This window comes from Pelodiscus sinensis, chromosome 6, assembly GCF_049634645.1.
Source record: "Pelodiscus sinensis isolate JC-2024 chromosome 6, ASM4963464v1, whole genome shotgun sequence".
In the NCBI taxonomy this organism is placed as follows: Eukaryota; Metazoa; Chordata; order Testudines; family Trionychidae; genus Pelodiscus; species Pelodiscus sinensis.
Window position 1 is genome coordinate 45,419,306 of NC_134716.1, and position 26,752 is coordinate 45,446,057.

Sequence of the window (26,752 nt, forward strand, 5' to 3'; positions counted from 1 at the left end):
ATGATCCAAATCATGGCGCTTGCCAGGGTACCCTTAGGGTATCCTATACTTAGATAAGTGGGAGCAAATCAAGCACCAGCCAGCTTGCATATGGACATCTCAAACACATCACTCATACTTGTGTTGAATCTGAGGGCTGCTGTCGATGCTTGCACTCCATAAGACTGATTTTCCATTATCTTATACCTTATATGATGCAAAGTGAGTGTGGTACCATTCTGATTTGATAGCAATTAGCATTGTTCAAAGATAAATAACTAAACAAGACATAAGGTAGTGGAGAATCAGGCCCAAGACTAGGAAACATCAGCATCCAGTGGGTGGCACAGCAGTCATCAGAGGAACAACTTTAGGCTGTATAGCTATTATTACTGGAGATGATGTGTCAGATGTGAAGAATCCAATTTGATTTTCAGAAGCCAAAATGAGTTTGCAGTGCTGACAATCAGGAAAAAACACATTTTATTTGTAAACTGAGCACATTTGATTTAGAAATTGTTGAGTGACAGACAAACACAAACTCTAGAATGACATGTTTAATATTACTTATCAGAGTGGAACAATACTTTAATATGTGATAAAATTGCAGTGTTTTTAGATTCATGAACATCCTCCTTTCTTCCTTCTCTATAACAGTAGGCTTGAGATTCAAACTATGGTATTTTTTCCCACCTTTTTCTAACACCTTTAGTGTGTGCAACCAAGTATTCTCGTGGAGAACTAAGTAACTGATTTTAAAAATGTTTGTTTGTGTTTATGTTTCAGGTGAGTTAACAATTACAGATCTTTCACAGAAGGTGGCCTGTTTCTGAATAGGCCAAACTCCTCGCAATCTTCAATACCAGTCTTCTTGAAAAAAGTGGTACCAGGATCAGACAAACAGTGTAAAAAATAGAAGGGGCATGTCTCTACTTCAGAGCCTGATGCAAAGTCAATTTAAGTCAACAGAATGCCTTTGACTGGGTCTATGCTCAGAATCTCCCATCACTTGCTCAGAGTGAATGGATTATAGAGAACAGAGTAGATAAACTTACATATTCACAGTCCAGTTACTGTGCTGTTAAGAACTGCACTGCAATTATCTAAATATCTGCACTTCGATTGGCGGAGTATTAGAGTACCATATCATTATTGAGAAAATTACAAAATCTAGGCAAACCAGACACTCAGAACCTAAAGAGCTGCATAACTTGAAAAATACTCTGACTGGCTATGACAATTCCATTTCTGTATAATAATAATCACTAATTTGTATTCACTAGAGTGAAAAATTAAACTGCACACCTAAGACTCCTCAAATGCCTAGATACCATGATGACTGACACCTAATAATTGTTCCCCTCCTTATTAGTCTGTCTAACAAATTAACCTAGGATATGTGTTTGATTCAGAAGCACTTTTGTTTAGGGTGGAACTTTGGATTGCTAGAGGGGTCATTGTGTGAGAGAGTTATCAACTCTTTTTAGTCCGCATCAATCATTCCTTGCAGGGCTGCGCCCATAAGTAGCATTTTTCCTCAAATAAATGTTACTTAGTGATATTACAATAATTGAAATCCCAATTTACAGAGAAACTGTGTGTGAAATTCGCAGCACAATAGAACAATTCAAGTTTCTTAAGCACGACTATCTTATGCCATAGGGTTCTACCTGAGGCTATACATGCCCACACACTTCTCACTTCCCACAAAAAGACTATGTCTATATTGGCCACAATTTCCCGAAAAGCCATGCAAATCAGGTAAGCCATGCAAATCAGGATCTCTTATTCCTACTTCAAAGGGCTTTATTCCTTTTATCGCGCCAGTCTAGATGCTTTTTTTCCGGCTATTCCCCAAGCCGGAAAAAAAGCGGCGGACATGTTTATTTAAATCCGCGGGGGATATTTAAATCCCCTGCAGATTTCCCTATCCTGACTTACCTGATTTGCATGGCTTTTCCAGAAATTGTGGCCAGTGTAGACATAGCCAAAGGGAAAATGATGTTTGGTGATGGAGTGAGCCACAGATGAGTGAGGAGTGGGGGTTATGGAATTAACTTTAACATGAACCCAGTGGCCCCCTTCACAAGTGTGGCAGCCCTATGGCCTGGAATAGTAGTCATAGAGGATCTCTGTACTAGAATCTCATATTCCATCCCTGTGTTAAAAGTTTGATTTCATCTCTAAGGCTGTGTCCAGACTCAGGGGTTTTTTCGGGAAAAGTAGCCTTTTCCTGAAAAAACTTCCCCTGCGTCCAGACTCAAGCCGCGTTCTTTCGAAATAATTTCGAAAGAATGCGGCTTTTCTTTCGATGGCGGTAAACCTCGTTTCACGAGGAAGAACGCCTTCTTTCGAAAGTTCCTCTTTCGAAAGAAGGCATTCTTCAATGTAAATAGGGCTTCCTCGAAAGAGAGCATCCAGACTCGCTGGGTGCTCTCTTTCGAAAAAGCGGATTGCTCTTTCGAAAGATCCGCCTGCAGTCTAGACACGATCTTTCGAAAGAGGCTCTTTCGAAAGATGCTTTCGAAAGAGCCTCTTTCAAAAGAAGCCTGCAGTCTAGACATAGCCTAAGAGAAGAAGACACAATAGTTTAGCTATATTTTGGCAAATGAATGACTAAATAACAGAATACAGGAAAGTTACATGGCCATTTCAAATAGGCGATACATATAACATGCTATATACAATGTAAATCTAATTAAGACTGATAGTACCAATTTAATTTAAGGGTGAAAAACAATTGTGAAAAATAATTTAATTTAAGGGCAAAAAACAAAAAAACTTCTGGCAGTTATTTCCAGGACAGACATTATAAACCTAGGAAATCCAAAGGTAAGGATTAATTTAAAATACAGTCAAAATATGTTAAGACATGAAAATGCATAGTTAAGGAACCCAAACAACCTTAACTCTGCTCAGTAGTGACATTTTAAGGAAGAAAATGTGGGGAGAAAAAGACATTATCTATAAAAATAGGTTTAATTTAATCTGTGACTAAGTGCTATCTTAACTTTATCATAACCCTTAGTTACTCCACATCATCATTATAAGGCAGAATCAAGGTTGATGAGGTGACTGTGCATGTCCATGCTATAAGAAGTGTTCTATAACATATAGAGAACACAGTGTCAAAGAAAGGCATTTTGTTTCACTAACTAAGGCCTAGTCCAACCTCCCTGCCCAGTAAAGTGAATGAGTCTTTCTATGGCTTCTAAAAGTAGTTGAATCAGGCCCTTAAGGAATACGCAGAAGTATAGGTTGTATTTTCTAGAATTTTTGATTGAGAAACACTCAGATCTGATTCATATTCATTGGTACCAGTATTATTAAACCTGATTCAACTATTCAAGGAAAAATCAAGGAATGTCACTGGCATATATTTGTTTCAGTTTCATTTGTGGATACTGAAATTCTTCTAAAACAATGAGGACTCTTGGGGCATCTTAGGGTACGTCTAAACTGAAGAGGAAGTTGGAAGCTGCCACTGTCAATCTTCCAGGGTTTGAATTAGTGATCGAGTTAAGACAGCTAATTGAAACCAAAAGGGGTGTCCTTACAATGCTGATAACCCTCATTTCATGAGGAATAAGAGAAGTTGAAAGGGCAGTGTTCTTCATTCAACTTCCTGCAGTGTAAACAGAATCAGTGTAAACACAATTAACGTAGCTGAATTTGCATATCTTAATTCGACTTTGTCCCTAACTATAGACATACCCTTAAAGACTAACATTTATTTGGGCATAATCTTTTGAGGGTAGAAACCACTTTGTCAGGTGCATGGAGGCAATGAAATTCAATTGAGAGTTTTGTCTCCAAACTCACATTATCAGACTTGCTTGACTTCTCTGTGGTTTTATTTTTCTGAAAATAGAAAACTGGTAGGCTTCCTAGAGGCTCATTTCAAAAGCTCTGAGAAACTTGGATTTCCTGACATCAAATCCATAATACTCAATTTCAAGGTTTTTTATTGACAATATATTGCACTCCTTGAACAAAATAAAATGAGACTTACACAAAATAAGTGTCATATTTCATTTTGAAGTGATTAAATTGTGTATGATTCTCCCATTGCAGAATCTTTAATAAAAAGGATTGTCTAAAATAGTGCTTAAACAAGAACTAAATGTGATCTTCCTGAAAAAGTGGTGAGAGCTCACAGAAATAGTAAGGAGAAGAAAGAAGGAAAAACAATAGTCTGACCAACACTAACTATATTTTTAACACCTGCATGTAGATTTTATTTTCCAACTTTTCTGAAGTTGTAAATCAGTGCAAATGGCTCTCGATCCCTGAGCATGTTGCCTTTTGAATGTGTAACCAAAATGAAACCTGCTTTAGGATATGATGGGCTTTCAAGCCATGCAAATTTCCCATTTTCTCAATCATAAAGGCAAGGCAAAAGCTGTGCTGCTTCTATTTAACAAAGGGCTTCCTCACTTTGAAAATGCTCCACTGGCAAAAGTGAATCATTGAAATAGCCAAAAAGCCATAAAAATGCTCTTTCCTTGAAAGTATGCTGTACTCCCTAAGGAATCTAGCTAGTTATTTATATCATAGATACTTGAATTAAGCAGCTTAGAAAACTGTTCTTAAAATGCTTTGCATCGATAGAGTATACCAATATTTATATAAACTGTTACTACATAAGCTAACATAATAAGTGGACAAGAGTTATTGGTACTCAGACATCATTTTGACGCTTTCACTCTGTGCCTAACTCTTTGTAGTAAAACAGAGCTTCTTTTCTCTTTGATTCTGTTTTCCTTGTGTATCCAAAGGTTCCTCTGACTTCACTTTAGCATTGAAAGATTCAAAATTAATTAAAAAAAATGATTCCAGTGAAAGTCTTAGACCCTATTACCTCCGATAATTGCAGAGTCACTTCGGATTGCATTAGCTAAGGGCTCACCCTCGTCTATTGGTCCAGAATGATCTGCAGCAGGAAAAAAAAGGGGGGGGGGGAATGACAGACAAATACAAAGGAAGGTTCTCCTGATATTCATATATAGTTAAGGTTCACATGCAATATGGAACTATGAAGTTAGCATGGGTCTACATGGTTCTAAAGGTCAGTGCTGTAAATCACACTGTGAGAAAGTAAACAGGAAAGTGAAAATATTCAAAGTAAACAAAAGAAGCTAGAAAAATGGAGAGAACAAACTTAACAGAGCACATTTTCAATCTACTCCTGTCTTGTACCCCAGTGTAAAAAAAGACAGTAACAAATGAAGTTCTAAGAACTCTTCTTGTGTTTTAGAGGGTAAGCCAAGAGATAACCATATGCTACCTGCAAATGAATGGGTTGTTTCACTTGATGTTGAGTCAGCTCCAGTTAAAGTACCGCAGTTAGATTCAGTGAAGCGTCCTTTTACAATGACTGGTGTTGAGCTGGTATGATGCAATGCAGCTTTCAAAGGAGCAAAGTGGTTGAACTGCACTGACGAGAGGCATCCAGTAAACCCCTGAGAGTTTGCCTTCATAGTTTCCTGGTCTACATCATTAATTTCTGTCAATCAAAGGAAAAAGCACAATCATAGTACAAATGTACTAAATAAAGTGAAAGAAGAAGAATTGAATAATTAACCTGACTTCCTCTGACTAGATTTATACTACAGCAACTTATGTAGATTTGCTGAATTCCTTTCTTATCTGTTCTTAATGAAAAGACAGCCAAGTATATTCAACATTTTTTAAATGGATGACAGGTGCTAGTCTCCTGAAGGACATGCAGGCAACTCACTAAAGTAAAAAGAACTGAAGAGGCCTATTGTAAGCTGCAAAGCAAAAAGATTCAAATTAACTAAAATATTTAAATTAAAAGGTACCCCTCTTTCATTCTGCAAACAGATAAAGTATATTCATGAAAAATACATATTAAACGAGGCTCTCTCTCATAAATATGTACTTTATTGGAATATATTATTTCTACAGATTCACTACTTCTTTCTATCATCAGCATGTCTGTCAAACAAAAAAAACACATGCAGATCTCAGATAGTGGAAACACACACAGATCTCTTGCTTGTGAAAGGCTAAAAATGAATCTATCTTATGGCTACCTCAATGAAACCTGTCTAATCTAGTGTGCCTGTTAAACATTATACTTTTCCTGTTTTACTAAAGGAAAACATACCTTAACATTCTATTGGGTTAACTTTATAAAAGTATATGCCCTTTGTTTACTAATCACCTAGCTTTCTGCTCTGGAATATGTATGGGATGTGAAAGGTCATACGGCCACTAAGGCTACGTCTACACTACGAGTTTTCTTGGCAAAAAATATGCTAATGAGGGACTAATTCACATAAGTCAATCTCATTTGCATATTTTCTGCTGATCCGTTTTTGTGCTAGGGGTTTTTGCACAAAAACAAGCAGAGTGGACATTTTATTTTTGTGCAAAAATCCCTTTTCTCTCAAGATCCTTATGCCCCCAAAAAGGAGGTATACTGATCTTGCGGAAAAAGGGTTTTTTGCCCAAAAAGAAAACGTCCACACTGCTTGTTTTTGCGCAGAAACCCGTACCGCAAAAAAGGATTGGCAGAAAATATGCAAATGAGATTGTGACTCATGCAAATGAGTCCCTCGTTAGCATATTTTTTGCTGAGAAAACTCATAGTGTAGCCATAGCTTTACATGGGTGAATTTGCCTCTTCTATGTGCTCTTTAATAGATTGGGGAATAGAGGCAAAGATAATCATCAGACCTGTGTGAAAGTATCCTTACCAATGTAGTGGAACAGATTAAGGGAATAATCCTATAGAGACGACCTTTAAGTTAGAGAGGGAACACAGATTGTCCCTAGATGCAGATGAAGCAGAAACCCTTTGCCGAGCTGTGACTATGATGGAAAAACTATGAGTAAGACAGAAAACCTGGCATCTTTTGCCATTTTAATTCATTTGATGTTAGGCAGCCAATGTGCTTTTTCTGAATAAAAAACAGTTTGGGGTATTTAATAATCCTTGTGTGCAAAGTCCACTCACTCTAATAAATGAAATAACATATGTGAAGTCTAGAATTTCCTGATCCTTTGTAGTAATGGCACGTTTTTTGAAAATAATGAGGGGGGGCGGGAGGGAGGGTTAGTTTTGTGGTACACTGTAGCTCTGCACTTTTAACCTAAGTGTTTTTATACCAACATTTCAGCTCATTTGCTGAGTGTATTTTGAGATGATTCACAAAATAAAGATAGAATTATCCCACCTACACTACCTCCTTCTAAAAAAGGGCTTGTTTTGAATTCTGCCTCATTTATCAGTCCTCAGTGGAGTGCTGAAGGTTAGTAGACACACAAATCTTAAGAGAACACTTTAAAAAAAGGAACTGATGCAATCAAGAGACTTTTTGACCTCTCTCCTGGAAAATTTCCAACTAGGATGATGATAATCAAGCTTTCACAGGTTTCAAATCCCTGTCAAGTGTAATTTTACATTGAATTATTTTATTTGCTTGACTTTTCACAGTCTATCTAGACTTTCATGACTATCACATAGCAGAAGTTCTTATCTAACAGGAACACTGTATTCATTTTTTACATTCAGAGGTAATTTTAATGAGGCTACAAAAGGTGCATTAAAAGTATAAAATTTGCATTTGAACATAGTTTATGGGTATAATGGCTGTACACACATTTTTGTTGACAACTATTATACCCTCATATGAAAGTGTGGTATAAACAGCACTGATACACTACCATGAAAAGATGTGTTTCCATTGACTTGAGGGGAATTATGCCTACGGGGTAAATCTGACTGCATGTCTAACATCAATATTTTTACTTATACTCTGCAGTTTTCAGAACATAAAAAATAGTATAGAATAACTTACAAAAGGGTCTGGTGAAATAATCTAAAATATAAGATCGTAGTGCTACTAAACATTGCAAAGTGGGTGGAATGTACTGGCCAATCAGTCTTCTGGAACAGAAGTATTAGAAAGTTAAATATATTTGCATTATTTATTAATGATAAGTAGTAGCTGTGAGGATGCTGAATGTAATGTTCTTTCATTGCATAATCACTTTTCTTGGCCTAGAATTTCTTCATTACAGTTCCAGGAGTACTATAACAATCCCAGAGCCCTCTTTCTTATCTTGTTACAAGAACAGACCGGCTGTGTCTACACTGGCATGAATTTCCGGAACTGCTTAAAACGGAATACTATTCCGTTTTCAGTTTTTCCGGAAAAGGAGCGTCTACATTGGCAGGCTGCTTTTCCGGAAAAGCCCTTTTTCCGGAAAAGCGCGTCTACATTGGCCACAGACGCTTTTCCGGAAAAGAGCCCCGATTGCCATTTTCGCGATTGGGGCTTTTTTCCGGAAAAGACTACTGGGCTGTCTATACTGCCCCTTTTCCGGAATAAGGACTTGTTCTGGAATAACCTTGTTCCGGAATAAGGACTTATGCCCGAGTGGGAGCAGAATAGTTTTTCCGGAATAGCAGCTGATTTTGTACAGTAGAGTGTCGTTGCTTTTCCGGAAATTCAAGGGCCAGTGTAGACGGCTTGCAGCTTATTCCGGAAAAGTGGCTGATTTTCCAGAATAAGTGGCCCAGTGTAGACACAATCACCATGTTTACTTCTGACAAAAATTATCAGTAAGGAAAGAAGATGATAAACAGGAAACAATATGATCTCTCATGAAAGTTCTCACTGCTTTTGTTTACAATCTAAATGCCAAAGCCAAAGAGCAAGGAGAGTAACAAATGGTTTCATGGCTTTATTTCAAAAGTTGTCACTTCCCACACACATTGCAAGTACTAGAAATAACAGTATTAAAAGAAAACATAGAAAGAAAACAGGACAATTTTCCTTAAAATGACTCATTGTGGCTAAAATCCTGAATACAGCTTAAAAAATATTAGTGTTATATCTGGTACTGAAGGTTTATAGAAACTTTTTCCCCTTCTTGAGTATCCTGTATTGTTCATTAGATGCATGCGTGCCTAGACTAGCTTCACTGACTACAATGAATAAAAAAATCTGGTGAAATATAAGTTTAAATTATGTCTCATATGAACTCTCTGGATGACACCTATAGGTAAATTAAGGCAGTTAGAAGACTCAGTACATATTTCAGCAGTGACTCAGAGATGCACAGTAAAATTGGATACTACATACTCACTGCAGAGACACCTGAATTCCAATTATCTGAAAATTGCAAATATTTTGCTGTGACAGGACATTTTAAAGCAGCCTTTAAATGTCATTCTTCTGTGGGTTTTAAATAGCAATTCAGGTAACAAAGGTACCTCCCTCCCCCCAAGTTTCCTGCCATACCAGGACATTGTCTCCTACCCCTCCCTCATTAGCCAGGAGAGAGAGGAACGTAAGTAGCTTGCATTGCTTGCTTCTCTCCCTCAGAGGAGAGAGGAATGCATGCTCATCAAGCAGAACAAAGCTCTGCTTAGCTCCTGGCTGAAATTAGAAGCAACAGGTTTAGAATCAGAGCTCCTGAGATACTTATGCCAAACTCCTGATTGGCAAGAATGGAACTGTAGCAGCAAATGGGGAGAAAAAGTGACAGCAACAGTCAGACTGTTTACTTGCCTCCCTTGGCTTACTCTATTCCCTTCTCCAGACCACCAAAAGCTACCTATGCTGCTATTCCTCTCCTCCCTCCTCTTTCAATCAAACGGCTTGAAAAGATAGTTCACAGCCTCCCACCTCTCATTCTTTACTCTACCAATAGGAATGCAGACGTGTATCTGGAAGAGACAATAGCAGGGTTGGGAGCTTCTGCTGCCGTTCCCCTGTGGTGGGTAGGGTTACCAGGTAGACCCCCGCCCCAAAAAAAATACCGGACACAATTGACCGTGAGCGGCGGGGGAGGGACCGGCCAGGAGGAAGGGGGGTGGAAGGCAGAGGGGGTGGGGCATGGGTCGGGGGTTGTGGGGCTGGCCAGGAGGAAGGGGGGGCAGGAAGCAGAGCTGGGGGAGGACCGGGGGGGGGGCTGGATGGGAGGAGGGGGGAGTCCAACAGGCCACACTCCTGGTAGGCACTCCCTCTAGTTACTAGTAGAAACCGGGCAGGAACCAGCTTCTGCATGCAACCAGAGGGTCCCAGCTGGGAGGAGGGCCGCAATTGGTGCTGGGAGCCTCTGGCTGTGTGCAGAAGCCGGGCAGGGGCAGTGTCTGGCAGTGGCTCCCCCTCCCCAGCCAGAAATTCAGAAAATACCGGACATTGCACATGTCTGGCATTTTCTGAATTTTTCTACCGGACAGAGGGCACAAATACCAGATTATCCGGTAGAAAACTGAACATCTGGCAACCCTAGGTGGAAAGGAAATTGAGCTTAGGTCAGAAAGTGATTGCAGCAGATTCTATCATGATTTTCTCTCAACTTCACACCTGGATATGTTATAAGGGCTGGAATGAGCAAGCTCCTTGTGGGGATAGGGAGAAGAGCTACAGGCCACACACACTGTGCTCGTCTACATTGGCCCCTTTTCCGGAAGGGGCATGGTAATTTTTGAAATCGCAATAGGGAAATGCGCGGGGGATTTAAATATCCCCCGCGGCATTTAAATAAAAAATGTCCGCCGCTTTTTTCCGGCTTTTAGAAAAGCCGGAAAAGAGCGTCTACACTGGCCCCGATCCTCCGGAAAAAGCACCCTTTTCCTACTTCAAAGAATAAGATCCTCTGGAAAAGGGCGCTTTTTCCGGAGGATCGGGGCCAGTATAGACGCTCTTTTCCGGCTTTTCTAAAAGCCGGAAAAAAGCGGCGGACATTTTTATTTAAATGCCGCGGGGGATATTTAAATCCCCCGCGCATTTCCCTATTGCGATTTCAAAAATTACCATGCCCCTTCCGGAAAAGGGGCCAATGTAGACGTAGCCACTGTGATAGCCCAGCTTTGGATCAGTGCTTTGCTGCAAGACCTAAACAATTACCACCTGTGATCTTTCCCTGTTGTCAAGAAACAAACATGAGGTGACACACACAATCATTGCTTACATTACACTTAAAATTTTCCCATTTTTTTCCACCTCTGCAGTTGGGTGGCTCTCTATTCTTCCATTTAATCCCACTTGCCTGTGGGAGGGAGTCTTTCCCTTGACTACAATGGGGCTTGGGTCAGGATCATATAGACTGTTACCCACAAATGCTGTTCCCTCAGCATTTCAGGAGGGCTGTGTCGAGACTCAGGGGGTTTTTCGGGAAAAGTAGCCTCTTTCCGAAAAAACTTCACCTGCGTCTAGACTGCAGCCGCGTTCTTTCGAAATTAAATCGGAAGAACGCGGCTTTTCTTTCGACGGCGGTAAACCTCATTTCACGAGGAAGAACGCCTTCTTTCGAAAGTGCTTCTTTCGAAAGAAGGTGTTCTTGAATGTAAATAGGGCTTCTTCAAAAGAGAGCATCCAGACTCACTGGGTGCTTTCTTTCGAAAAAGCGGCTTGCTCTTTCAAATGTTCCACGTGCAGTCTAGACGCTCTCTTTCGAAAGACGCTCTTTCGAAAGTATCTTTCGAAAGAGCCTCTTTCGAAAGAGGCTTGCAGTCTAGACATAGCCTTAGAGTGGTAGAAATGTAGCCGTGTTAGTCTGGTTCATTTTTTTAAATTGTATCCTTTGGTATATATGGTTGTGACAATTTTCTTCCACTATTTGATCTGAGGAAGTGGGTCTGGCCCACGAAAGCTCATCATCTAATAAACCATCTTGTTAGTCTTTAAAGTGCTACACAGTCCTGTTTTTCATTTCAGTTATAGAACTTTTTCCCAGAACACTTTTTGAGGAGTCTGGGTCTTTACATGTGCAGGTACAAACAAATTCTTCCCTAAGTAGCCAGCCATTTTACAACTGCATCTGCTGTGCTGTATGTCCTTCTCTTCCATCTGCTAAATAATCTTAGCTCCCCTTTACTTATTCTTTAATATTTCAGAAGGTGGCAACGTCTCAAAAATTTGAGGGTCTTCAGTGAATTTCATCAAAGTGATCTTGACTCTCTCAAATCTTTACAGCAACACACAAGGAAACGCCTTCAAATGCTTTGTATTTGCATTCAGAGCACATAAATATAAGCCAAGATTTGGCTGACAAAATTTGTTATAGGTCTATGCCACTAAAATCCACTAATTAATTATACTCTAGATAGTGGTCCTTTTTAAAAGGTATAGACCAATTAGGTAATACAAAAAATTGTTTAAATAAATAGATTGGGCTACTTTTGGACTACTGTTTTTGGTTAAGTGTCTGCGGTCTATTGCTTCAGTAGAAACTATTTTTGTTGAGTGTTTTGTATTGTGGTTTTTAAATCATTTATTTACTTTATATGTTTCTTGAATAAATTAACTATTTCATTTTGCTTTTCACAATTTAGACTGTAACACATTTTTTACACAATAATAGCAAGCAGATTCTAAACAGATTTTATTTATCTCTACTAAAAAAAAAAAGCATACAGAGTATCAAACTTACTTTTTTTCTGATAGCTGTGTTAAGGCTCCAGAACTAAGATTTGATTGTTCTAAATTTACAAATAAGCTTAAAATATGGCTTTAATTGGTGTTCATTTTTTTCTTCATATATGAATTAGGAACAGTGTCCCTGTTAGCTAATTTCTAAGTTATTACCTACAAAAAAAACCCAGGAATATTCAGGTTCCTAAGTAGACTCTGGAATAGAAACATGGTTAAAGTGTCTCCCCCTTCAATCCCCACTTCCCTCTAAAAAAATCTGAAATAGCACTCCTTGCTGGAAACAGAAGTAAGCTTTTTTTAAGCAGCTACTGATTAACAGCCATTTCAATGCAGCTTTTGCATTGGTATATACAGGGGTGAAAGTAACTTAACATTTCTTACAGATACTGTCATATCACGACCCAGCCCCCCTTGGGGATGCCTCAGGGCAGGGGGTTGTGTTGTGTAGGGTTAGTTAGGGCAGAGGTCTGGGAATATGGGATGTGCAGTTGAGGTGTTTGAGGGGCTCCAAGCAAGGGGTTGGGTTGTGGGGGGCGAGGGTGCAGGAGGCAGAGCAGGGTTTGGGGATGGGGAAAGTGTATGTGGAAAGCCTAGGGCTAAGTTTACTTACCTAGCTTGGACCAGGCCTCTGAAGGTAAGCAAGTCCAGACTGGGGCTGCCGCAGCTAGGGAAACTGGGCTAGGATTGCCACATTGCCTCCGATCCCTTCTGTGGCAGGAGCAGGGCCAGGGCCAGCTCACCATTGCCAGGTGGTGGTTGCTGTGGCTGGGGATTGTTGCCAACTCCTGCCATGGCCAGAAGGGGGCTGGACCATGGGGCCTGCCCCCAGAATAGGGGCTAGGGACAGGCCCCTGCGGCCAGATCAGGACCAGGACCATATTGGCTGGGGCCAGACTGTGGCTGGGGCTGAATGGGAACCAGGCCATGATTGGCATGGCTGGATGGGGGCCATTTCCTCCCTCACCCCACTACAGCAGGAGCAGGACCGGTACCAGGAAGTTACAACAGGAGCAGGGCTGCCACCAGCCCCGATGGGGGCCAGACTCTGGGGCCTTTTACAGGATTAGGTTTGGCCATGGTCACCAAAAGTTTTCCCAGACTGTCACTTGGACAAAAAAAATCACTCTTCTGATGAGTGTCCCCTTGGCTCCCCTTCTCTATAACATCAAACATAAGCTATTGGTTTTCACTTTCAAGGACTTTCATGGATCTAGTCCCATTCTATTTATTTTCTCCCATTCAGAATTAAAAGGTCAACCCCAACATATGATTGGTCCATGGTGCCTGCTTCCATCATCCACTTATATAATTTTCTAACAAGTACCATTGTGCTTTCTCATTGCTGAAGGGAAGTGAGAGGTATGCAGGGCACCTCATACAGCGGATAGTGCAGCACAAGGGGTGTCAGGATCCCACGCCAAGAGCCATTCAACTGGGACCTGCAAGATGTGAATGCTCTATTGGGCACTGCTCCTCCCATCACATTTGATGGGATAGGCAGCAGCTGTAGAAAGGAACCTGGGGAAAAGGATTAAAGGAATGGTTCACAGATATAAAAAGACGTGGTTTTGCTGATGGGCCTTGTGTGCAAAGGATAAGCATTTTAACCATCTTAGCGGCACTCCTCCAGCTGGGTGACTTCCCTTATCCCACCAGGAGGAGTGCTGTTAAGATAACTGACTCCCACCACTTTCCAGTCCACATAGTCAATGCCTGTTTCTACATTCTCAATTAAACCAATTTAGAGCCAATATAAGTTTGATTAGAATCAGACCCATTAATTGGAAGAAAGCCTGTTTTTGCTCTCGGGGTCCATGCTCTTTCAATGTAGCCAAGTGGACTTGTAATTCCTTAAAGTACCCTTGTCAGGGCTGTTCCCCACTCTGGCACTCCAAGTGCAGAAGATAAGGGCCTGCAAGAAACCTTAAATACCTTGCCTCTATGGGCTTTGTTTACAAAAACTTCCCAGAGTCACAGATGCACTGACTGGCTCTGAGAAAAACTAAAGCTGCCACCATCAACTGATTTAAACCCTAAAAAGTCCAAAATAAAAACAAAACAGGGAGGAACACTTGAATTCCTTTCCTGGGGTACCTCAACTCTTATCACAAAATAGTTTGAAAAAAATAAAGAGAAAATAAACTGCAGACTCTGGTAGCACATACACACACACACCCTCTCCTCTTTCTTTCCAGGACACAAGAATCAAATCATCACCTTAAAAAAAGGTTATTTTATTAACAAAGCAAATAGATATAATTGATAAAGCATACATGGTTGGTAGGTGTTACACAGCAACTGAGTAAAACAAATTAAAACACAGAGAACATCTCTGGGTATGTTCTTAGATAATGAATGGGGGAGGGAAGGCATAGATTCACACAGAGAAGTTTAACCAAACAACCAAAACAAAGAAAAATAATCTGATTGCAACTAAATACACTTTCCCCCTTTACTCACGATTTATGCTAATCTATACTTCAAGGACCAGTTCACTCCCATGTCCAATGTTTCTTATAGGCATGGTAATTCTGATTACTGCATCTCTCCCTCTAGCCCTTAACTTAGAAGACACGAAGTAAGAGCAGAACAGGTATCTATATCCAATTCAAATGTCAGCATTGTATCCCACTGGTTCTTCAGGCCCCCTGCAAACACCCTTGTTAGCTACCTGAGTTTAACCCTTTAGTTATTGAGTGCTGGCCAGCACTCCTCATATCCATCACAAACCTGTAACCCAATTGCTTTGTGCTGCTCCAGTGATGCAGGTTGGAAACTGAGCAATTCCCCATCTCAGATCCTGCACCAAATGCAGGTAGGCTGAATTAGAGAATCTGCCCCTTAATTTCTAAATTTGATCAAAATAGATTGGTTACTTCTCCTGGATGTTTTTTAGTTATAGAATTTACTTTCCCCTAAATCCCAGGCTTTAACATCAAACTGATTTTTGCAAATAAATTATCAACTCCTGTACATGAGGTTTTGTAATGAAAAAGCTGTCAAATCATTAATTCCTGTATCTGAATGGTGGCACTATGATACTATAATTACTTTGCAATTGAAGTGCATGTTCGGCACTGGGAAATTACTACTGTTCAAAAACTTAATAAGAAATTATTCAGATTCGATAATTATTTGTCCTGTTGCTGTTTTAAAGTAGAGTCAATTTCCTGCCTTTTTTAAAGTTCTTACTGTGTTTTTCTGTTAATGCTGCCTTCTATGTAGATGACACTTTCAGAGTGTTCATGCCCCTTTTGTTTCCATTGCTTTTATGGAAAGAAATATTGGTAAGAATTAGAATTTCTAAATGGCAAGGCCTAATTTTAAATTCACACTCAGGACTATTCATGCGGGAAGCACATGCACAGTCACCCAAACAGGCAACAGAATACCATTTGCTGTCTTGACTAATTAATGTTTTAGATAGAGACTCAATCAATAATTTGGGTATAAAAGCCCTAAAAACAACATTTCCAAAATATCATTTAATAATAAAATTACTTGCAGTACAGGCTGAACCAGCACTCTCAAAGTGTATATCTACACTACATTCCTCTTTCGAGCGAGGAATACAAATGCATACAAACGAAATTGCAAATGAAGCACGGATTTTAATTTCCCGCACTTCATTTGCATTATCGTGGATGGCCTCTTTTCCGAAATACCCTATTTCAAGATAAGAAATGCTGTTTAGATGCGGCAATTTCGAGAAAAAACCCTTCTTTCAAAATAACCCTTAAACCTACTCCTCATTCTCACGCACACTGTCCTTCATTCATCTCCTGACCCAACACATAGGTGGGGGGTTGTTGTTACATCTTTTACAGCTTGTAAAGTGGGTTACTTTTGGTTTTTGACTGGTCTGTCCATTTCATAATTTTCATTTCTCTCTTATACTTAAATTTAATTCTTTGAGTTGTGAGTTCTAAAATAGCTAAACTGTCGTGGCTGGATTCATGGTAATTGCTACTCCTGGAAGTGACTGGCATGTCCCTGCAGCCCCTGAGAAAGGCAGAGCAGGGGGTTTCCACACACTGTCCTTGCCTGCTGATACCACTCCTGCAGCTCCTATTGATCAATTACGGGGAGCCATGTCCAGGAGAAGCTGTGGGCTCATTGCCTGTAGATGAGGGGCAGCACATGGCGTGATGGAGCCATTTTTGTACATGCCAGGTGCTTTAAGGAGTGGTAAAGGGCCAGGGCAGGAGTAAGCCTCCCTTCTCCCCACTGCTCCACCACCTGGAAATAGTCTCATTTAAATGGTGCCCAGCCAGAGCCTGCTTCCTAAACCCCGGTACCATCCCTGAACCTCCTTCTGCACCCAACCTACTGCCCAGTCATGAGTCCCCCTGTACACAAACTCCTTCCCAGAGCTTACATCCTGAAGCCCCTCCTGGATCCCAATGCCCCACCTGGGCTAAGCCTGGATCCCCTCCCACACCCAAAACTCCTTCATCCAAAACCAGAGCCTGTATCCCAACCCCCTACCCCGGTCTGGTGAAGGCAAAGGAGGTTCGGGGAGGAAGGGGGAAAGAGTGAGGCCTCTGCGATGGGGTGAAACAGGGCAAGGTCTCAAAGAAGGGGTGGGAAGAAAGCGGGACAAGGGTATTTGGGTTTGAGGTAGATCTTACATTGCACTTACATTGAAAAAGTGATCTTGTGGTCAAAAAGGTTGGAGACCACTGCTCTACAGACAGAAGGGAAGAAACATAACAGAGGCAGGGCAGGTGCTACAAAAAACTTCCCTGCAGAATGGTAGGCTTGATGGAAGGCGGAAATGGGAGACTTCTTGAAATCCTTCGCACCTCCACTTCCCACCTCCTACTCCTGGCATACAGCAAGAAGGAAGCTCCCTGGAGCAGCTCCTAAGTAGGGGGCAGCAGGGCAGTGGGGGTAGGGAGAAGAGAGGTAGCTGAAGTGCAGTTGCACAACTAAATAGTTGTCGCGGTACTTAGAAGGGGAGATGGTGGGGGCCTGCCAGCACATGCATAAGCCCCACAAGCACAAGCTGCTTTTCCAGAAAATCCTGTAAGTAGTGGAAAAGCCAGTAGCCAAACAATGTAATAAGGGAGCATTGCACAACTTTGAATGAGCACATGCTCTAATAGCTAAGCAGAGTAACAATGAAACAAACGTTAACCAGGACAATGTTAAGTGAGGAGTTACCGTACAGGAAAAAGTCTTCAGGACATTGTCCTGTGTAGTGATGTTACATAGAAAATGTGCTCCCAAAATTACACATTTCAGCTGTTATTACTTATACATTGATTATACAAGTTATACATTCCCTTACCTATCTCTAAACAACCCTTCTGTTTGTCCCATTTTCCTAACTTGTGCTGTTACTTCCCTGACTAGCATTCAAGATACTGGTCCATGAAGATACTTCAGTAGCTTGTGCTGAGACAAATAACAAACACATCTTGATTTTTAGATTTTTCCTAACTGCTTATGCTAAATCTTACTTTGGCTAATGCAAGTTGTTATGGGATACTTGACATAGCCTAACAGGAGTATCACAAATTTACCTTACATAATTACTATATTATTTGTGCTAGTGAAAATATGGTTTAGATAATAAACATGATGATGATATATGTACTTGTCAACATATACTGGTCAAAAATAGTTATCTCTATTAGTAGTAGTATGCTTTGATTAACAATCTTCTATACAAAATTATAAAATTACATAAGTAAAGTCAAATAGCTCTGAATGAAGACATCCACCAATTACTATTGTGAATTATGATAGAGATGCAGCCGTGTTAGTCTGGGTTAGCTGAAACAAAAGACAGTACTATGTAGCACTTTAAAAACTAATAAGATGGTTTATTAGGTGATGAGCTTTCGTGGGCCAGACCCATTTCCTCAGATCAATATGTGGAAGAAAATCGGCACAGCCATATATACCAAAGTGAGACAATCAAAAAAATTAATGCATGTGAAATTGACAAATCAAATTTTAGAACAGAGTGGGGATGAGGGAGGAAGGTTAGTGTCTGTGAGGTAATGACATAGGGATGATAATAGGGGACGCTATCTTTGTAATGGGTGAGATAATTAGAGTCTTTGTTTAAACCCATACATAAAGTGTCAAATTCAAGTATGAATGACAATTCTGAAGCTTCTCGTTGAAGTCTGGAGTTAAAGTCTCTTTGAAGCAATATGCATGTTTTAAGGTCATTGAGGGAATGGTCAGTCTGGCTGAAATGGCAAGCAACAGCTTTCTCTCTGTGAGAGTCTTATGTCTGTTTTGTGTGCATTAATTCTTTGGCGAAGTGTCTGAGACGTTTGTCCAATGTATATTTTTTTTATTGTATCACTTTGGTATATATGGCTGTGCCGATTTTCTTCCACATATTGATCTGAGGAAGTGGGTCTGGCCCACGAAAGCTCATCACCTAATAAACCATCTTGCTAGTCTTTAAAGTGCTACATAGTTCTGTCTTTTGTACTGTGAATTATGTGGTTTTATGTAAGGACTAGTGAATAATCTATCTTTTTAAAAAATGTGACTACAGCAGCTACCTCAATTATGTCTCTCTATATCAATACATTACAATGCAGGAGTATTGGTCAACATGAAGCTAATATAGAGTCAGTTTAGCCCAGCAGAATCTATACAGTACCAAATTAAACCTGGATGAGGGCAGAGAACTGATAAATAGGATAAACAAATTAAGACCTTTTTTATTCCAAGAGGAGGATGGAGAACTGATTGTTGCTTTAATAGTGTTTCTTTATGTACATAAAGCTTTTAGATATGATAAGCTCAGTATACATGTCTATAGAGAGATAATTATTTCCAAGGTTACCACACCAGCCCGATGGTAGAGTGGACATTTTGAGATCCAGGCTCTAGTTGGTATTCTAGCTTCATCCTTAGACAGTATTTCTGGCAGAAACACTGACTTACCAAATCTGTGTCATTATTCCCAGAGCTAATGTACCACAAGGGGCACATTAGACACTAGGCAGTAAAATAAAGCCTTGTAAATGGGTTTAAGAAACACTTTTTAAAATTTCTGTTTATGGGGAGGTAATGTATAAAACAGTGTTTCTACAAACCTATAGAAGGAATATAAATATATCCCATATGCTATGTGTGGGGGAATTCTGCACAACATTGTGATTAATCTGCAGAATTAAGCAGATTAATTTGCCTCCCTGTCATTTTCTACAGGGATGTAAAGGACCTGTCTGCAAGTGTAGAGCTGCCCAGTGAGAGGGGGCTCACTCACTCTATAGCTGCAAATTGCCTTCTGTATTCTAGTGCCAGTCATGTTCTCTTTCTCTCCTGTTTCTGTACAGGTTAGACCCCCCCTGGTTCATCATCTCTGGGGCCTGAGCATATCCAGACAAGCATGTTCGCCACAGTAGGGGAGGTCAGGTCTGGGGATCTTCCAGAATTCACCTGTTGGCCACCAGCCTGGCAAGTGTGTTGCCCCTAGCTGGCTGGCAGGGCTCCAATCTAAGTCCCTATCCTCATTCTGGCTGGCAGAACTCCCAGCAGCAGACTCTGCTCTGGATGGTGGGGCTCCCTGTCCTCTGGCGGGTGGAGCTCCATTCCCCATCAGCGAGACTCCCTTCCCTCTACCCTGGCTCGGCCTGAGGAGTTCAGCCCTTGCCTGGTGAGGCCACAACCAGCCTGCTGAAGCCGGCAGGGCTCCTTGCCCCCAGTTGCTGGCCTCACTCTGGTTGCTGGCCCACTGGCTGGGTTCCCTGCCCTCAGGTGACCGGCCCTGCAGGCTGCTGGTTACCACATTGGCTGAACTCCCAGTCACTCATAATCTTTGTGGCTGTGGCTCTTTGGTCCACCAATATCTGTTACCGAACCAGAGAGTCCCAGACCACAGAGATCCAACCTGTACAAGGCTGAGTGCCCATGTACATAAGAATATAAGACCATAACATGGGCCATACCGGGTCAGACCAAAGGTCCATCTAGCCCAGTATCTAATCTTTTGACAGCTGCCAATGCCAGATGCTCCACAAGCAGTGAATATAACAGGGACTCATCAAGCAGTCACTCTCCCGTCACCCATTCCCAGCCTCTGACAGAGGCTAGGGACACCATTCCTACCCATCATGGCTAATAGCCATTGATGGACCTAACCTCCATGAATTTATATAGTTCTTTTTATTAAACTCCTGGTCTTCACAACCTCCTTTGGCAAGGAGTTCCACAGGCAGACTGTGCGCAGTGTGAAGAAAAGCTTCCTTTTGTTTGTTTTAAACCTGCTACCTATTAATTTCATTTGGTAACCCATTGTTCTTATGTTATGGGAACAAGTAAATAACTTTTCCTCACTCACTTTTTCCATATCAATCATGATGTTATAGATCTCTATCATATCCCCCTTAGTCTCCTCTTTTCTAAGCTGAAAAGTCACTATCTTTCTAAATCTCTCTTCATATGGAATCCATTCCAAAACCTTAATTATTTTTGTTGCCCTTTTCTGAACCTTTTCCAATGCCAATATATCTTTTTTGAGATAAGGCGACTACATCTGTACACAGTATTTGAGATGTGGGGCAGGGCAAAGGAATGGGGAAGGAAGGAAGGAGGGTGGGGAGAGGGGTGGACAAAAGAACATATTGGGTAAGAACAAAGGTCCATCTAATCCCATATCCTATCTTCCAACAGTGGCCAATGCCAGGAACTCCAGAGGTTCTAAAATCTCATATAATGACACCTCAATCTGGGACACATGCTCAGATTTATCACCTTAAAAGACTGGGAATGGAGAGGAAATAGGGCAGTGGAAGAGGGAGGCAATTGAGGAGAGATGCATAAGGTCGGGCTACACTGGCGAGAGAAAGGAGAGAGGATGTGACATGGGAGTGGACAAGGGGGAAGGAGGATAGATGACAAAAAAAATTGGGTAAAGGAACTGTGAGAGCATAAGCCTGGAATGTGTCATCCTCTTGACAACAGCAACTGGGGAACCCTTATAAACCGATTGAACCCCCACCCTAATAAGCCCCATTTCCTGGACCTGGACCACTCAACTGATCCCTCCACACCCATCTCCTCTCCCCCATCCCTAACTACTATCACCAAGGCTCCCCTGCAGACTCCCATTATTTCTGCATAAGTAACCCCCAGATGAGCAGCAGTGCATCAAGATCCCCAATTAGCTGCTTGCACCCAGATTGCCCCAAAACCTCTGGATCTACCCTCCCCACACGCTAATCCCCTCCACACTTGGATCCTGCTAGGCTGAGTGTACTACCCATATTACAAAATACAGGACTATGTAGCACTTTAAAGACTAACAAGATGGTTTATTAGATGATGAGCTTTTGTGGGCCAGACCCACTTCCTCAGATCAAATAGTGGAAGAATAGTGTTTTTCTTCCACTATTTGATCTGAGGAAGTGGGGGTATGTCTACACTACCCTCCTAGTTCGAACTAGGAGGGTAATGTATGCATACCGCACTTGCTAATGAAGCCCGGGATTTGAATTTCCCGGGCTTCATTAGCATAAGCGGGGAGCCGCCATTTTTAAATCCCCGCTGCTTCGAACCCCGTGTAGCGTGGCTACATGGGGCTCGAACTAGGTAGTTCGGACTAGGGTGCCTATTCCGAACTACCGGTACACCTCGTTTCATGAGGAATAACGGTAGTTCGGAATAGGACCCTAGTCCGAACTACCTAGTTCGAGCCCCGTGTAGCCGCGCTACACGGGGTTCGAAGCAGCGGGGATTTAAAAATGGCGGCTCCCCGCTTATGCTAATGAAGCCCGGGAAATTCAAATCCCGGGCTTCATTAGCAAGTGCGGTATGCATACATTACCCCACTAGTTCGAACTAGCGGGGTAGTGTAGACATACCCTGGGTCTGGCCCACGAAAGCTCATCATCTAATAAACCATCTTGTTAGTCTTTAAAGTGCTACTTAGTCCTGTATTTTGTTTCAGCTACACCAGACTAACACGGCTATATTTCTATCACTACCCATATTACATGTGCCTGGCATTTAGGAATGTGTCCCGGGTTTTTTTGGGGTGGTCACAACCTTGGTGCTGTGTCAGATACAGCCTCAATGCTGAGTCCCTGTTTCCAGGGAGGTCTTCAGAGATATTCCCAAACTTGCTTACTCTGTGCAGCCAGCGGCTGTATTCCCTGCTGCCATGCTGGAGCTTTCACACTTATTTATTGACAAGATCTGCAGAATTTGAAAATATTGGGTGCAGAATTTTTTTTCAGTACGGAATTCGCTAAGGAGTTATATAGCGATTTATGATGAATACTCAATTCCTGATCTGTTAACAAATCACAGTCTTATGCATTTAGGATCAGCCATACTTGTCTTTCATACAATGATATTTTAAACAAACAGATACTTAATTTAAAAAAAAAGTTTGTAAATATTTGAGGATGGATATTTTGAGTCAAAGTGACATTCTTTACTAAACAGTGCTGTTACCAAATGTTTCTGTCAAAAATTGCTGGAAGAGCAAGTAATTTCATGATGAGATACAATAACATTCTAACTACTCTACTAAGGAAATGACATTCCCTTCAAATTTTCCCCATTTGTACGCCTTGTTCTGTCAATCTTCTCTCTCATAATAAATAATATGAAGAAGACTGTCTTTGAGAATGGTTATCATCCCTTCCAGTTTATTTAATTAAATATAACTGACAGGAATAATAAGAATGGCACCTGGGGTTAGGTAAATTCCACCTGGAACATTATTAGAGAGATATATAACAGACAGCTATTGACAAGTCACTACTAGACAAGTGACTTGGTCACTATCCATAACTTAATCAATTAAAAAAACCCATCACTGCACATTTTAACTCACAACAACTTAACCCAAGCTGCACAGTTCAAAATAAAATTAGAGGAAGTATCTCTACCACATCAACTAATTAATGATTAATCCTGGGTCTAAACATATGATTTGATCATGATTTAGTTTTCCTAGAGTGTAAGAAAAATGCCATGTTTCATTATGCTTGATTGCAAAATGAGAGAGATAAGTGTGAAATTATTTTTAATGGAATCCACTTGCTCATCTTGCAGTAAGCACTTACCCATGATTATATGTGCACTTTGACAAGACTGAAGTTTCTACTTTGATTGTCACTCATTGTCTAATTAAATGTAAGACAATGAATGTCTCTGAATAAGAATAGGGCTATTTTTTATGTGGCATGATGACATTTTGATCCATGTTTCAGAAATAAATGTATGGTGTTCTACTTACCTAAAATCTTGCCAAGCACAAGGGATTTGATTGCATTGAATTCTGTACCTGAAGACAGAATGAATTGCATCCTTTCATTCTGGTTAATCTGCAAAATTGTTCAGTGAGAAAGAGAAGTAGCATAATGGAAGAGAATTTAGTTGGGATGTGTAGGAAGGGGGGAGGATGAGAGAAGATGAAAGAAAAAGAGAGAAAAGAACAACTTGTCAATCATACTATAAAGATGAGGATAGCAATTCTAAGAAATGAATCAGTCATTAAAAGGCAGACAATTTTATAAACAACGTGGTATAACTTCTTCAGAACACTATGATTATGACGGAGGTATATTTAAGTATCCCCACCTTAGTATAAAATTCTCCTTTTTCTAAACTGTTTAGATAATGCCTTTGTATTCATCTATAGGCAGAAAAATTAGTATGCCTTGTGAAGAGATGCAAAGGACTTGAAAAAAACCCTATAAGACTCTTGCTTATCTCAGAATGAAACTTTATACATGAAACAATTAAAAGTTATGCCATGAAAGCTGTGCTCCCAGAATCATTACATAAATTGCTTGCCTTGAAATGCTGGTGACAGTGCATATCTGCATTATTTAGTTCTTATCTAAATATATTATATTATTTGTATTGTTCAGAATCATCAACATTTATTTTACAATACAGCCTTTTTCCCGATGCCAGTTTTTACAAATTAGAATTGTGTTAGCTTATCTTTCACTTTCCCTAGAAATCATGAATCAATGTAGGTCCAAACATATTTTCCTAGCAAGTTTTTCTGTAATCCTAAGGGAAGTGCTGAGCAATTGCAAATCCTATTGAAGAAAATAAGGGCTTTAGGTACTACTCTTTGAAAACCAGAGCAATTACTTTGTTTTAAATTATTGTTAAATTGCTGCTGTCAGTTCTGCTCTCTTGTACCCTCATTAACGTAAGCAGAATAACTGAAATCTCTTATTGTTGGAGTGATTAGTAGAGAGTTCCGCAATCATAAAATCTAGGTTGAAGTAGAAATCATTTCATTGCCTACTGAAATGAAACGAGAAGGTGGAAATGACTTTTTAAAACAGACAAGGTGAATGTCAAACCCTCAAAGGGATTTTTTTTCGCCTAGATTCGCACAGTGCAGCAAGAGTCTGCTGTGCTTTGCTTTATTTCTTTGGGATATTAAAACACACTTTTACTGAATTTATTTATCTCATTTTGCTTTGTCTCTTGTACCATTTGATGACAACCCACTTTTTTGTTCACTACTGCATTACCTCTACAAAGAGCATTTCCTCTTCCCTGTTAATCTTGACATGGTGAAGCATCCCATCAGCCAGGCTTTTGAAGTTGATGCTAAAGACATCAGGATCTTGATGACTGTCTAGCTTGTACCTGATCTGTAAACTTCCTGAAGGGATGGAGTAGGATATTTTTAGTTAGGACATAAAAAATAGCTAGTGTAGCTGATATATACAATAATCACCCTTTTGAGACATGCATGATATGAAAAGTTGTATAAATGTCCAATTGGCATAAAGAAACAGTTTAATTAACAGAAACAAATGAAATGAAAGAAATAAAAATAATGACTGGAAACCACAGTTGGTCTGGATTACAAAATTAAGATTAATCATTGAACAGCAAATTGCCACAGTTTAGCCTCGCGGGTGAGTTAATACGGCAGCTCATATCAACTGTTGTTCCACAGTAGTTAGCACTGTCCATGAACCAAGAGCTGCTTTATAGCATCTATAACTCAGAGATGATTTGGCAGGACATGGAGAAAAACATGGTATTCTCCCACACTGTGATAAGTGTAACAGCTGGTGTTCCTGTTTACCAAATGTTTGCCTGGTGTTCCTGAACAGCTGGTGTTCCTATTTACCAAACTATGTAGCGGTGCTACATAGTTCATGTTTTAAGAAGAGACAGCTCTTAGGACTATGCTTCAGAACACAAACCTACACTATTTGAAATATGGGAGAATCACTATTAGCTGTAAAAGTAATTGTATTGCTTTCTGCTAGACAAAAAACTCTAAGTCCCGAACACGTGAACACATCTCATTTGTTATACCCCTATCTTTCACTAGAAGATAGGGGTATAACATTAGCCAATGTATTGTGCAAGGCAGACAAAGTACATAGAATCAGGAAAACAAGAGCAAACATTTGAAAACAAGGATACTGAACAAAATTAACTGCTGGCGTAAATGAGCCAGCTCCATTGACTTAATATGAATTCAGTTTGGTCAAAATTTGGCCAACAGTAACAGTTTGCAGAAGTTTATTGAGTCCAGTGTAACATAATATAAAATCAAGGGTATGTCTCAACTACATCCCTCTTTCGAAAGGGGGATGTAAATTAGACATATCAAAATTGTTAATGAGCCAGGATTTGAATTTTCCGTGCTTCATTTGCATAATCGCATCACAGCATTTTTTCGAAAAACGCTATTTTGAAAGTGAAACCACAGTCTAGATGCTGTTCTTTAGAAAAGAAAAGCCTTTTTTGAAAGATCCTGTACTCCTCAAAGAATGAGGTTTACAGGATCTTTTGAAAAAGGCTTTTCTTTTAGAAAGAACCACGTTTAGACCACGGTTTCACTTTCGAAATAACATTTTTTTAAAAAAACACCATGATGCGATTATGCAACTGAAGCATGTGAAATTCAAATCCTGAATTCATTTGCAATTTCGATATGTCTAATTTATATCCCTCTTTCCAAAGAGGGAGGTAGTCTAGACATAGCCCAAGATAAAGTGTAATATTGTTTATCACAAAGCTATATATGTTTGTCATTTCTGTGCTTTGCAAGAATGTTAAAGTAAACATCTGTCAAGAGCAAAGATAATTTAGAACATTTTTATAAATTGCAAAATATTTCCAGCATTAATGCTACACATTTATTTCCCACGTGGATTAAGAAAATTTTGTAAGAAGAAATCACTTTGATCAGGTATTGCTGCAATAATTTTGCATGTGGAAAGCATTTTGTTTTGGCTTTGCTGAAAAATAAATCTCACACCTAAAGGAAGTGACAATAGAAAAAAATGCATGCTTGTCTGGGATTCAGGTAAGAGAATCAGAAGAAATTCTGAGTTACATAGGTCTGAAGGTTAGTTGTAATTTTGTTCATTCGG

The 26,752-nt window shown here is 40.2% G+C and overlaps 1 protein-coding gene across 1 annotated transcript in view; it reads right to left on the reverse strand.

Moving 5' to 3' along the window:
- CNTNAP4 (contactin associated protein family member 4) overlaps positions 1-26,752 on the reverse strand; it is a 301,963-nt gene that overhangs the window by 8,145 nt on the left and 267,066 nt on the right. The window contains exons 20-23 of the mRNA XM_075931856.1: positions 24,884-25,017; positions 23,623-23,710; positions 5,267-5,485; positions 4,841-4,912 (exon numbers count right to left, since the gene is read on the reverse strand). Of these exons, the coding sequence (XP_075787971.1) occupies positions 4,841-4,912; positions 5,267-5,485; positions 23,623-23,710; positions 24,884-25,017 (513 nt within the window). The remainder of the gene's footprint in view (positions 1-4,840; positions 4,913-5,266; positions 5,486-23,622; positions 23,711-24,883; positions 25,018-26,752) is intronic.